General features: G+C 35.9%; 1 protein-coding gene across 1 annotated transcript; it reads right to left on the bottom strand.

Moving 5' to 3' along the window:
* Positions 1-8,504: 8,504 nt before the first annotated feature.
* Positions 8,505-12,036, bottom strand: LOC110718129 (LRR receptor-like serine/threonine-protein kinase GSO1). Its single transcript, XM_021896927.1, has 2 exons — positions 8,889-12,036; positions 8,505-8,782 (listed from the first exon to the last, which is right to left on the bottom strand). The coding sequence occupies exons 1-2, from the start codon at positions 11,968-11,970 to the stop codon at positions 8,775-8,777; spliced, it is 3,090 nt and encodes a 1,029-aa protein (XP_021752619.1). The 5' UTR covers positions 11,971-12,036; the 3' UTR covers positions 8,505-8,774.
* Between the last annotated feature and the right edge of the window lie 3,263 nt (positions 12,037-15,299).

Below are 15,299 nucleotides of genomic sequence, written 5' to 3' on the forward strand. Positions count from 1 at the left end.
TTATTCATAGTTGAATATATGAATGAATTATTTGAAATTCAAGAGTGTGCATATTCTATCTAATTTAATTATACAAGTAAATATTCTATGGAGTATTGATTTCTATCACGTGTTGTTTTCTTGGAGAGTCTATTAATGAAAATCAACATACATGTATATCTTACTCATGTTCGTTGTTACCTAGTACGGAGTAACATATAAAAAATTTATACTCATATTAACAAATAGTTGTATTTCTATCCTGGTTTACAGGCTATCAGCAAACATCCTTTGCATTTCTTTGAAAGAACTAATTAATATAGCGCATTGACAAACTAAAATGTAAAATTTTAAAGTTTATGGTATTTGGTCCAACTTCAAATTAAATAAAATAACAACTAAAATATATATTTTTTAAAAAAAGGTAAAAAAAAATGTTAAGCTCAGATCCACATTAGCTTCTTCAGGTAGATCAGAAGAGGGTGGCGGACCCTAAAGTGCCACATCATGCGCAGAATTCTTCACAGCTTTGCACCAGCCTGGACTCGAACCCAGGTCTGTACTGTGGCAGGGTACTATTCTACCACTAGCCACTGGTGCTTCTATATAACAATATCTAGAGGTGGCCAGTGGGCTGGGTTGGACCCAACCCACCCTAACTCGCACGACTGGTGGGTCACGTGGGTCCGACCCGATTTCAACCCGGCACAGCCCGGATTTAATCCGGGTTGTGTCGTGGGTTCAAAATTTTCGACACAACCCATTTCAACCCAGCTCAGTTTAACCGGTTTGATTCGACCCAACTCGCACAACCCGTTTTGACCCATTTAATTCGACACACCTAGCCCGTGAACCCACCTAACCCGACCAACCTGGCCCAACCCAGCCCGCACGGCCCACTCGCACGCATGACCCACCCAACCCGCAAGAGCCAACCCACCTAACCCGCACGCATGACCCACCCAACCCGCACGGCCGGCACAACCTGCACGGCCGGCACAACCTGCACGGCCGGCACAACCCGCACAATTCGCACGACCCGCACGGCCTAACATTCATTTTAAAAAAAAAATCGGCTAGTTTTTTGTATCTAACGGCTAGTTTTTTAAGTGTATGATCATCCATTCTATTTTTCCTATAAATACCAATTCCATTTCACTCAAATTTCCACACAAACTCAAGCTTTCTTTCTCTCTTACTTAAAAATTCTTAATTGTTCTCAAATTCTCAAGTGTTATATAGAGTTATATTTTTGTTAAAAAAAATCTCCTTAATATTATTATTAGTATTCTCAAGATTCTAAAAAAAAAAAAAGTTCTTCTCCATATTATAATTAGTAATCATACAAAAAAAAAAAAATGAGATCAAGAGGAGGAATGGGAAGGAGTCAAAGTGGTGGTCGAAGTGGTAGCCAAAGGAGTGGTGGTGCAAATTTTTCGTATGAAATTAATACGGAAAATTTAAACCAATTTGTCAATGAATATGGAGATTATGGTTTAGGAGATAGGCAAAATATTCAAACGTCTCCACCACAACATTTCTCCCACCAATCATCAAGTTCAACTATGCCACCTCCATCGCAACCAACATCTCAACCTTCATCTCAAGGTAATTTCTAATTAAATTTTTATTGTTATGAATATTTAAAAAAACCATTATTAATGATTATAAAGTTAGTTTAGTTTTCAATTTTCTATGATTTACAATTAGTTAATTACCATGAAAAATGCGTTTAAATAAGTATAATTAAAATATTTAAAATTTAAAAGCTTATTTTCATGAATAGTGTTTAAAAATTAATTTCAATAATTTGATTTATGAAAGGTGGTGGCGGTGAAAGTAGAGGTCGAGCACAATTTTCTTGGGTGTGGAAACATTTTGAACGAGTTGAGGTCACACCCCCGGGATGGCAACCTGGTCAACCAAAGAGGTTCACGTGTACATGCCTAGTTTGCAAGGCGCTAGGTGCAAATGTCAAGTCATATAATTGGAAAACGGGAGATGGAACCGGAACCTTGAGTCGGCATTTGCAAAATAAACACGACTTGTTCAAAAATGGCCCCTGTCCTTCGGGGGGTGGCGTCCAAACACAATTGGGTGGATACATGAACCAACCCGGCGGAGGTACACCTTTCATTTATAATAAAGATAGAATGATTGATGAAATGAGTACTTTAGTTATTGCTAATGAATACCCTTTTAGTTACGGTGAAAATGCAAATGTTGAGCATTTTAATAAAGTTGCATTACAACCTGCATTTACTCGTGTCCCCCGAAATACCCTAAGACGTTATACACAAACTTCTTATTATAAGTATAGGAGTGGTTTGATTGAATTATTTCGTACTTTTGATGGTCGTGTTAGTTTTACAAGTGATACATGGACTTTTAGTTTTGGCGAACCTTTTCTTTGCATTACTGCTCATTGGGTGGATGATGATTGGTTTATTCAAAAACGTATACTATGTTTTCAAGCTATGGAAGAAAGGCATACCGGTTTTAACATCAAAGTTCGTATTTTGGATTGTTTAAAAGAATTTCACTTGAATAATAAAGTTTTTTCTTTGTCTCTTGATAATGAAACTGCAAACACAAAGTGTATTGACTATTTGAAAAATGACTCCGAGTTGAATTTGTTGTTGGGTGGTAGTCTCTTGCATGTTAGATGTTGTGCTCATATTTTGAATTTGTCTGTTCAAGAGGGTCTCATTGAGTTGCAACCATTGCTAAACCCAATTAGAACAGTTATAAAATGGATTAGGATTACTCAGTCAGTTAGAAGAAAGTACATAGCTATGTGTAAAGAGAGAGGTCTTAAGAAAAGACAATGGTCTATTGATACCCCTACCCGTTGGAATTCTACTTTCAAGTTGTTGAGTGATGCTATAAAGTATCGTGATATTTTGACCCAACTTTACAATGAGACTCGTGTTGATCCTACTGAGTTAATAACCGAAAGTCATTGGACTAATAATGCTTCTTTTGTTCGTGATGTTTTAAATGCTTTTGATAGTGCAACTCATATTTTCTCTTATATTTATGAGCCTAACGTTCATTTAGTCATAATTGAGTGTGTTAAAGTTGTTCACACCATCGAAGAGCATATGAAGATTAATGGACTTCGTCCCATTCTTGATAGCATGAAACGTAAGTGGCATACTTATTTTAGTGAATTTCCAATCATTTATGGAATTGCTGCTATTCTTGACCCCGGTGTCAAAGCTGAAGGTTTGGAAAATCTTTTAGAATTTTATTATACAAGTTTAAGTATCGATTATGATGTTAGTGAATATATTAACAAATGCAAATTTGTTTTGGGAGACCTTTATGATCATTAGCATCTATTTATGGTTTTGATCTGGCAACACCAACTACTACTAGCACTTCCGATTCTAGATTTGGTTTTCTTGATAAAGTTATGAAAAAAAAACACAAAGCATCTACATCATTCTCATCATCATCTTCTTCAACACTTGCTATTAATGATTATTTGTCATATCAACATGAGACCAACAACAACTTTCAAATTATAAAATGGTGGCAAGAACATAAAAAAAGTTTTCCTATATTGGCGAGAATTGCAAAAGATATACTTGCAGTTCCCGTTTCATCTGTTGCTTCCGAGTCTGCTTTTAGTGCAGGTAGAAGAGTGTTAGATGAAAAAAGATCTCGCTTAACTCCGGAAAGCATTCAAATTTGTGTTTGTAAGAAAGATTGGGATCAAGCTGAAAGAAGAACTCAGGTTTAAAGGAAGACGAAGACGATGAAGATGATCCTGTGATGATATTGGAGTCGTCAACGGATGATGCAGCTTCCGGGGATGATGATGCAACAAACATGGGTGGCTAGAAAATTCTAAATCAGGTACGCTAAGAATTACGTGGGCTTTGATTCTTTCAGGATACGTAGGCAACTTATTTTTTGAAAATTACAATTTAATTGCAAAATTAAATTTTAGTTTTCTAAAGATAGGTCCAAGCCCCCCCCCCCAAATTCCAAAAGAAGTACAATATAAGAACTATGTTGGCTTTGATTCCTTATTTTATAATATAAGGATACGTAGGCATCTTAATTAAGAGCAAGCCATCAAATTGTTAATTTTGTAAAAATTAAAACACCACACAACCCACCCGACCCTAACCCACGAACCCACCCAACCCTAACCCACGAACCCACCCGACCCTAACCCACCTAACCCACGAATCCACCCGACCCTAACCCACCTAACCCACCCGACCCTAACCCACCTAACCCACGAACCCACCCGACCCTAACCCACTAACCCACCCTTCGACCCACCCTAACCCACTAACCCACCTTGATCCGTCTAACCCACGAACCCAGCTCGACCCACCCACGACCCGTCTAACCCACGAACCCAGCTCGACCCACCCACGACTCGTCTAACCCACGAACCTAACCCTGGTGTGTCCAACTTCTCCGACCCAACCCACGACCCGGCCCACCCTACCCTACGTGTGTCGTGTCGTGTGTCATGAAACCCCAACCCGCGACCCACCTAACCCTAACCCAGCTCGCACGACTCGCACGGTGGACACCTCTAATATCCCATGTCTTCAAACCATTATACTTTATTGTTTCCTCTATTTCTTTATACGGTTTTTTCACCATATATCCTTGAGTTGTTATAAAAATTCACCATATACCCTAATGACAACAAAATAAGTGGGATTTTGTTAATTATGCATCGAAACCACCCTAAATAATCTCTCGCTCCATCCCCGAAATCACTCCTCTCCTTTATTCAACCCCCTAAACCATTCCAAATCTCCATATCCATATCCGTATGATTGATTTTGATGATGAGAAAAAGAAATTTGGGGTGGTTTTGGGGGTGGGAAAAAGGAATTAGGGTGGTTTTAGAGGTAGTGGAATGTATATACGGTGATTTCGGGTCATAATTAACCCTAATGACTAACGAAGTTAACAATCATTATTCATCAAGGGTACGGTATATGGTGTATTTTTGTGAAAACTCGGGGGTATATGACGAATTCAAAAAAGTTCAGGGGTATATGGTGAATAAACAAAAAACTCCGGGGTATATGTTGAAAATTCCGTTCTTTATACATGCAGTCTTTAGATTTGTGCATTTATATTGACTATTTTCAGTGATTTATGGTTATGGAGAAATACGGTTCTTTTATTATTATTATTATTATTATTATTATTATTATTATTATTATTATTATTATTATTATTTATTTACTTTTTTTTTTAATTTAAATTTTATAATATTTTATGTTGCACATTATATATTAATGTGACAATAAGAAATAGTTGTTTTTTTTTTTTTTATAATTATTATTGTTATTATTATTATTATTTTAACGAGAAAAACATGGTCTTCTTGGATATGCCACAACTTATAATAGTCATTAAATCAATTTTTTTTTTTTTAATTGTTATTGATAATTAAATGTATCAATGACTGAAATAAGCACTAGCAAGTATAAAATAAAAAGTATTGCAAATAAAATGAAAACAAAATGTAAAACTACTTTGTCAATATATTTAACATATGATCTTGTATTTTCCAATTGTATGAAGAGCAAAATCTCTGATATTCTTCTCAATGAAACAAGTCAATGCATGAGCACAAAAATAGGTTACCCATTTTTCAACACAAACTCAAATCCAATCAAACTGCATAGAACGTCTCTAATGTGATTACACGTTATAGTTGAGATTTTCTCTGAAACCTGAGCATGTATATATATAGTAATTGTCACATAAATTTTGTTCATGATATCATCCACGAACTGAAATAATGCATATCTCCAATAATGTTTCAACACTAGAGTGCCAGACTACTCTTCAAAATCCGAAGTAGATTCCAACCCCGACACTCACGTACTGACGTACATAGTGCAATCCTGGATAATTTAAACATCATCCGTATGTATGGCCTCATTTCTGTATATTTGGTTGTCCACAAATGCCAAAATTAGTTGCAAAGTGCAACCCCCCAAGCGCCTGCAGCTGGAGTGTAATCCCGGACAGGCTATTGTTTAACAAATCAAGGGAATTTAGAGACGAAAGCTTCCCAAGATTAAAGGGAATACTTCCTTACTTCTAATTTGTTATTTGACAAGACTAAAGATTCGCGCTGTGGCAACTGAGGCACTGAGCTAGGCCATCAGGAATGAGGCCTGAGAGTGAGTTATGAAATAGATAGACGTGCACAAGCTAAGGCAAGCATTGATGCCACTCAAGTTTAACACGTCTGAGAAACTTGACAACATTATGCTGATAGTTCTACTCAGTTTCTATTGCAAAATATGGTAACAACTAACAACCACATGAATTATATTACATTATAGATACATCACATCCTTCAGCCAAAGTGTTTTTGTCATGTGTTCCATAAAGCTGAATACACTACAAGAAATATGCCGATTTCCGATGGAAAAATTCCGTCGGAAACACCCTGAAATCCGTCAAAAAACACGTTTTCGACGGAATTTCCATCAGAATCGGTTGTCGGAAACGTTTTTGTAGGAAAAACGATCTTTTCCGACGGAAATTCCGTCGGAAACACTTTTTCGACGAAAATCAGTCATTGGAAGTGATTTTCCGGCACCGGAAAAGTCCGTCGGAAACTTGATCTAGATGGTTAGCTAGGTTTTAATCTAATTAAATTGATGGTTTAGAGCTTTAATGCTAATAACGTATTATAAAATAAAGGGAATAGGAGAGAGATTGAGAGAGAAGTAATATGTATCTTTATTCCATATGATTGGAATATATACACATACAATATAATTAGGGTTTACTTGGAAATAAAAAACCCTAGATTTAGAATATTCTGGATGATACAAGAAGGATAATAGGCATCCACCCAATATTTCATAACAACCTCCTATTTTTTTTGCTGCCATTTGGTTGGTTAGTTTTCTATCCAAGTTTATCCAATCAAAGTTGTTACACTAATGATTTCAATTATACGTAGTAGTATTTTGCTTCTTGTGATTTTTATTTTTTATTTTTTATCACCTTCCTATTTTTAATAATATCGATCACTTTTCATATAAATATACCGAGTTAACATCCCGAACATCGCATACGTACTACCTAGTTTCCATACAAAATGCTATGGAAGCCTGGTATCTTAGAAAATTCTACCAATCCCACAAATTAAAGTCTGATCTTAAATTTGCTCACTAAATTGACTTCAAGTCTTTCCCTTAACAACAAAAAAGTTGATCTAAAAAATAAAAACAACAAAAAAGTTGACTTCAAGTCTTCTTACCGTGTTTGATAATGCCATAATGGGGTCCCTTAGACTTTTTCAAGTTGGAAAATTCAGATTAAATTGTCCTTCACTTTCACGGTGATAATTAGGGGTGTCAAAAATTTACCGACCCGAAAGATTTACCTGAAACTGAATTGTTTTCAAACTTGTTAGATCTTATCCGAATTTGATCTGGAGTCAACTTGAAGTTAACTTGAAACCGACTTCAACCGGTAATGTATGATCCAAACCCAACTTAAAATCGACTCATAGTTAATCCGAAACCAATAAGACCGGATAATTCAAGATCCGAAATTGATTTGGCCCGAACCGAAAACTACCTAAAACCATTTAGACTTGAAAAATATCTCTTTTTACCCGACCTTTATTTATCCGACTTGAAACTTCCCATGTATCGATTAAAATCGACTCGAAACTACTCATGGTCTAATTAAACCCAACCTATTAATAATAACCTAAGCCAAATTAAATTTTCCATGACCATAACCGATGAGTTGCTAATGAATAATTGAAGATGATTAATAGCCGGAAAGACGATAAATGCAAAATGGTAAGAAAAAAGACGTTTTACAATGACATGATAAACACCAAATAAGGCGATAAGTAATCATTTTCTTTAATGACTTGAGTTGTCAATCTTATACCAATTCTGAAAAAGCCAACACAAAACTTAAATGAAACCTGAAAAATTATACAGTGTAAATATGAATTGAAATCTCTAATAACAAAAATGATATTACCTATATGCTAATATACTTGAAACTAAAATGACTCAAACTGAGACTGACCCGAATTCATATTCCACGACCCAATAATCGAAACTAAAATAATTCTAATCGAAAATGAGCTAATAATTGAAGTAAGCCTACCCAAATTTTAACCGAAATTGAATTGATTGGAACCTAGATCTTATCGAATCCAAAATGATCTGATCCAAAGTCTAATAAATTCATTTTGATCCAACTAAAGTTGAAAAAATTCGGATCCGATTTCATATAAACTCGATTTGACTTGACCCGAATTCGATTTGTACCCGACTATACTCAGACCCAACTTGAAAGATATGAAAGGTAACGTATATTCCTAATAGCAGTAGGAATAGGATCAGCAAGTTGATTGTTAGAAAGATCAAGATGAGTTATGAGAGAGATCGACTGCACAAGCTAAGATGAGCGTTGATCCCACTCAAGTTGAACAAGTCTGAGAAAATTTACAATATTTTGCTGATAAATTTACTCAGAATTTAATTTTGATTGCAAAATATTGTAAGAATCACATCGATTATATTACATTACAGATACATTACATTCTTTAGCAAGCTAAGGTGAGTTGAACCTTTTTCTTTTTTTGGTAACAGAAAAACAGGATAGATTTTATTAAGATGAATTCAGTAAGGATATGTCGACTAACATCCGGAGGGCTTTCCTCCATCCAGACCCTCAGTTCATTGAAACTTCCTAGCAATGCTAAGAGCATCTCAAACTGGTACTAGATAAGTCGATTCCTCTAGCACTGAACCTCAGCCTGCTGCATATTTGTAATATGTCACATTCAATGCAATCTTATTAGATATATCGTAAATACAGTCAATAACATTCTGTCAAGATCAACAAAAAATTGATTAAGAACTTACTGGATGAAACCATGACATAGAGCCTATCTTTCATGTCATCAAAGAACTGAAAAAAGGCACGTCTCCAAGATCTTTTGACCACCAATGTTCCATAAACTCCCCAAAATCCTATGATAAATCCGAGCACCACACTTACGTACAACCCCACAATAAACATCTTGTCATCATCAGTGTCATCGTGGGGAGTAGTATTATCACCCCTCGTCGAGTTGTGGTGTGGTTGATCCCAAGAGCAATTCGAGAGAGGAGCTCCACAAAGTTGAGGATTTCCAGCATATACTGAAGCATTGAAACCTTGAAGTTGAGTGCCCTTCGGAATTTCTCCAAAGAAGTGGTTGTTTGACAAATCCAAGTTGCTGAGAGAACTCAAAGCAGTGATGCTTGCAGGGATTTCACCAGAGAGGTGGTTGTTTGACAAACCAAGAACTTCTAAAGCTGTCAATTGTCCAATTTCCGGTGTGATGCTTCCAACCAAACTGTTTCTTGATAAGTTTAAGGAGACGAGACCATGCAGAGCTGAAATTTCTCTGGGAATTTCTCCTTCCAACTTATTGTTTGAAAGATCAATAAGCTTGACTAGTCCTATAAACTTCCCAAAGCTCCTTTCCGTTTGTTTCCACATAATCGTCGCAGCATCAGTGTATGCAATAGCGATCACGTAATTAGAGCCAATGCCATTATATTGCAATTGTGGAAGCATATCTGTTGTACTTTGCATTGCTGTAAGATTACCAATGCAATTTGGAATGGTTCCAGAAATTTCATTGACAGCGAGATCCAAGATTTGAAGAAAGGGCAATTGACAAAGGCTCAAAGGTATTTCTCCAACAAAATTATTGTTTCCAAGGCTTAGAAAACTGAGACTTTCGTGATTAGTACCAATACCTGGCAATATACGTCCAGTAAATGAATTATGAGCAAGATCAAGAAAAACTAGGGATGTGAAATCCTCTAATGATCTTGGAAGTTCTCCCGAAAAACTATTGTTGCGCAAGTGCAACGACTCCAATCGCTCCAAATAACTAATGGAAGGTGGTATACCACCAGAAAAGTTATTATTCTCTAAATGGAGAATGGATAATTGTTCGAAATTCATCCAACAATCTGGAAGTTTCCCGAACAACAAATTATTTGAGAGATCAAGATTGGATAGCCGTACTTCACCTCTAGGACACAATAAGAGGACGGGGTCGGAAAACCTGTTGTTATTCAAGTATAATGAGGTAAGGTTTACTGGAAATGGTGGTATTGCACCTTCAAAATTGTTAAAACTCATATCTATGGTAAGCATAGAATCTGTGGTTGGTACATCAAAATATGGAAGTGTTCCATACATCATATTATTAGACATACTAAGATAAGTGAGCTTTGAAGGCAATGTAAAAAAATCCGGAATGCTGTCTGAAATTCCAGCAGCAGAAATATCAAGATGGGAATAAGTATTTTGGCTCACAAGCCAGTTTGGAAAGATTGGTCCCAATCTGCAAGAACTTAATGATATAGTATCCAGCTGGAATGGAGGAACCCAATCATCTTCAATATCGAGCACCAGTGCTGGATTATTTGAAAGGTCTAACACCGATGATCTTGACAGGTTTGAGAAATGGCTGCTACAGAGAGTACCATGTAGAGAGTTGGAAGAAAGATCCAAGGTCTCGAGCATTGATAGTTGCCCCAAACGACGACCGATGGTTCCATTCAAATAGTTATGATCAAGACGCAACACTTGTAATAATGAAAATGTGCCAATCGTGTCTGGAATTGGACCCCAGATTTGATTATCACTTAGACATAAATCCAGTAAGGACTTGTTTGCGCATCCTGTTAGTGTTTGGATTATGTTGGGAAGCTCATCGGTGATGTTGGCTTTTTCCAAGTGGAGTACTTGTAAGCTACACAGATTGCCTATTTTAGGAAACTGTGAGAGCTTATTTAATGAGAGGTCGAGATATTGGAGTGATTGTATGTTTGAAATTGTGTCTGGAATTGAACCTTGCAATTTATTGTTGGAAAGGTCTAGATGCGAAAGAGCATGCATATTTCCAAGTGCTTCAGGAAGGGGATCTTCTAGTTGATTACCAGAGAGATCTAGATATGAAAGATTATGCATATTTCCAAGTGCTTCAGGAAGGCGACCTTCTAGTTGATTACCAGAGAGATTTAGATATGAAAGATTATGCATCTTCCCAAATGCGCTTGGAAAAGGACCCTCAAGTTGATTGTGACTGAGATCAACATGTGCAAGGTGAGTGTCCATTCCACTCAAATTAAAAAGCCATTGGAATATTGATAAATCATTCAAATCATTTCCAGCAAGACTAAGATATGAAAGAGTGGTAGTGGAGTTTTTGTATGAAAGTGGCCATGGAACTCTAGAGGGAAGGTTACAGTACTCCAACTGAAGAACTCTTAAGAATGGGAGGTCGTTCACGATTCTTAGCCAGTCTATGGCTCTTTCAAGATCGATACCACTCATGTCGATGTATCTTAACAATTTTAGATGTGAGAGCCAAGACAAGTTTTTGACAATAAGGTCGTCGATGCTATCTATTTGAAAGAAATTTTTAAGATCAAGAGAAATCAAGGAGGATAGATTTCCGAGCTGGTGTGGAATTTCTCCACTGAATCCAGCACTGGATAGGTTAAGGTATTTCAAACTCAGAAGGGAACCAAGAAAACTAGGGATGGGTTGGTCGAAATAGTTAAAGCTGAGATCCAAGTAACTCAAATGCTTCAAATCAACAAGGGAAGAACTCACTTTACCTTGCAAACAATGATCCTCTAAATAAAAAATATCAACCCCATGAAGGTCAAGCTTGATTATGTGGCCAGTTTGGTTGCTACAACGGATGCCACGCCATTGACAACAATTTCTGTTGTTGTCATCATTAATCCCCCAAGAAGACAGCAGCCCACAACGATCGACTTGAATACCCTCTTTGAATTTCAACAAAGCTTCTCTCTCTTTCTCAATACACATGACGTTTTTGTGGTGGGTGCTAATGGTATCAATCCCATGAGCAACACAAATGAAGTAGGAAAATAGCAAAAAACAAGAAAGGAGGAGTTTATGAGAATCCATTGTCACCCAACTTTGGCTAGATCAATGAATGAATATCTATTAATCTATGTGCTAAGTATATATAGAATATTGTAGCATTAATTAGTAACTCCTAGATGATGATAACGATAGCATTAGAATTGTACTCCGTGAAAGGTATCATAAAAAGTTACAGCAAATGACAACGAAAGGAATTTGGAGTATACTTGGATAGTTTTTGTTACTTTGAATAAGTCAGCATAATAGAGAGCTAAGCAGACAGTATTTGGCGGTCTCATTTCACCTATATTTACTTCTTTTTTTACTTTATTTAATTTTTCTCATTCCATTATTAACCAACCAAAGCCAATCATCTTATTATTGCAGATTAATTCACTTCCTAAAACTTGTGCAAAAGGCAAATAAGTTTCGATGAACTTAAATTATTTTTACTGAACTGAAATTAATTTTTCTAAACTGAAATATTTTTACTAATTCTCTATTATATTTATTCTTTAAAGTTACTGACTTTTACTGAAATAAAATAAATTTTACTAAACTGAAAATATTTTTTAATATTATTTTCTTAAGGTGAAGTAAACAAGACCTTCATCAGGATCGAACGATCCAATATTTAATTGGCATCATTTTTTGCTTTCAGTTTTTAGTTTTTTTTAAACAAAAAACCTTTTCAACATTACAGAAAATAAAAGCAATGATTTCAAAAAACCTTTTCAAACAATGGGTTCTATTGCAGCTTTTAAAATTACAATGATTTTAATAAGTTTGACTAATTTTTAAATCGTTATATATATGACACATGTCATATGATTTTAAAAAACAAATAAAAACAAAAAACAGAAAATTACAACGATACCAAATAAACCCTTAATTATTAAATAACCTTTCAATTTTCTTAGAAATGGCTATCCAACTACTTAAATAACTTTTAGCATTTTTAATATTTGAAAGATGTATCTATTTATGTAGCAGCAGTTTGCTTTGTTTACTCATTTTACCAGTTTTGTAGGATCATACATTTTTATAATCCAATTTTACTGGTTCAATCTTATTTCTCTCAACAATTCAACATGGGATCCCGGTATAACCTTTACTTGTCATTAGCTTTCTATTTATATATATATATCCACTTTAATTAGGAAAAATTCATGGGAATAATCCCACCTTTGGGCCATTCGGGTTTTAATAATCTCACCTTTGAGATATTTTTTAATAACCCGACCTTTAGCCCCCATTCTTTTTTAATGGTCCCATTTTACCTAAAACCGGTTGAGTAGGTAATTTTTTTTTTAAAAAATATTAATTTACACGTGTCATTACATAATTGGTAAAAAAAAAACAAAAAAAAATTAAAAACCCAATTCAGCCACCACCATCCCCACCACCACCCAAACCCAAACCCTAGAACCACCATTCCCACCAGATCCGAACCCCAAAACAAGCCCACCAGCCTTCCTTCCTTCCCTCGCCCCGATTCTGACCACCCAACGCCGGCGCCGCTTAACCCCCTCCCCCAAAAACCCAGCCAACCCTCCCCTAAACCACCAACGATTCCAGCCTCCCCCGTCCCCGCGGCTCTGGCCACCCAATCCCCAGCTCCCTTCACCGCACCCTTTCCTCATTCCTTCTTCGAACAACTCGACCCTTCTTTTCCCCTCTCTTCTCGATTTCCGACTACCCCCCAAACATCTCTTCGATTTTTGGTCACCCACCTAAAAACCTTATCGATTTCCAGCTACCCCACCCATGCAAATCTCACCCTCGAAAAACAAAAACCCAAAAAAGTTGTTCAAATTGATCAAATCTCACCCTCGCAACATCATCTTCATCTTCGCCTTCGCCTTCAACTGTGAGGATGGCCGGATATTGAAAAAGGAGGGGGGAGGGGCAGCAAGTGCGACAGGGGTAAGGGTGGTCAGAAACTGGACAAGGGAGGGGAGGGGAGGGGCAGCAGGTGCGCTGGGGTAAGGGGAGGGGTGAGGGTGGTCGGAAGGGAGGGTGGGCCAAGGTAGGGGTGGCTGGGGAAGGAGGAGGGGTATGAATTTTTTTTAAAGGTTTTTTCTAATTGATTTTTGTAAAAAAAAAAATTAATTTTTGACCAATCACAGGCCGCCACGTGTCCTGTTTATAACAGGTTACATGACCAGTTGGGACCATTAAAAAAGAATTGGGGGTAAAGGTAGGATTATTAAAAAATATCTCAAAGGTGGGATTATTAAAAACAAATGGTCCAAATGTGGGATTATTCCCATGAATTTTTCCCTTAATTAACTAAATTCCAATGTATTTTTTTTCTTATTATTATTTATCTTCCTATATAATACTTCATTCGTTCTACATAATATAGTGCTAATTTTCATTCACAAAATTGGGTGTGGCCGGTTCGCACCCAATATAGGAAGATAAATAATAATATATCAGCCAACAAAAGATACTTATTAGCCAACAAAAGGAATATATCAGCTAACAAAAGGTACTTATTAGCCAACAGAAGGAACATATCAGCCAACAAATGAAACATATCAACCAACAAAAGGATGAAATTAGTAAACAAAGCAACAGGTAAGCCAACAAAATAAACATATCAGCCATCAAATAAAACATATAAGCCAACAATTAAAATATACATATCAGCCAACAAAATAAAGATATCAGCCAACTAAAGAAACATATCAGCCAACTGATGTCTTATAGTAGCCAACAAAACGAACATATCAAAAATTAAAAAAAAATAAATAAAAATAATAATAAAAAAAAAAACTTATTAGCCAACAAAAGGAATATATTAACCAACACAAAAACCATATCAGCCAACACATGAAACATATCTGCCAACAAGTGAAATATATCAGCCAAGCTTGCTGCACGCAAATTTTCGTGCGGCAATCTGCACCCAATACCTTCTCATTTTTATTTTAGTGATTAAAGGTTAAAATCTTTGACCAAAATTTTTATTAATATACCAAAAAAAAAAAAAAAAAAAAAAAACATAGTAATTTGAGCTATCACTAATTTTTTTTTTTTTTCTTACAATGTTCATTAATAATCAAATATACAAATATTTGTTTTCTTTAAAAAAAATATTTCGTGTACAAAATGCTATGGAAGTCTACAGCCCTACACATCGGTTTCTTAGAAAATTCTACCAATCCCACAAATTAAAGTCTGATCTTATTTGCTCACTAAGTTGACTTCAAGTCTTTCCCTTTAGATATAGTTATGGATTACTATTCCAAGGATTTTTTTATACTTCTAATTACAACAAAACTAAATGGCATGGAATATCCCAATCACTAATTATTTTTTTAGGAAGAAAAAATCAAAAAATAATATAAAAATAGAAAAAACTA

Source organism: Chenopodium quinoa, unplaced genomic scaffold, assembly GCF_001683475.1.
Source record: "Chenopodium quinoa cultivar QQ74 unplaced genomic scaffold, ASM168347v1, whole genome shotgun sequence".
In the NCBI taxonomy this organism is placed as follows: domain Eukaryota; kingdom Viridiplantae; phylum Streptophyta; class Magnoliopsida; order Caryophyllales; family Amaranthaceae; genus Chenopodium; species Chenopodium quinoa.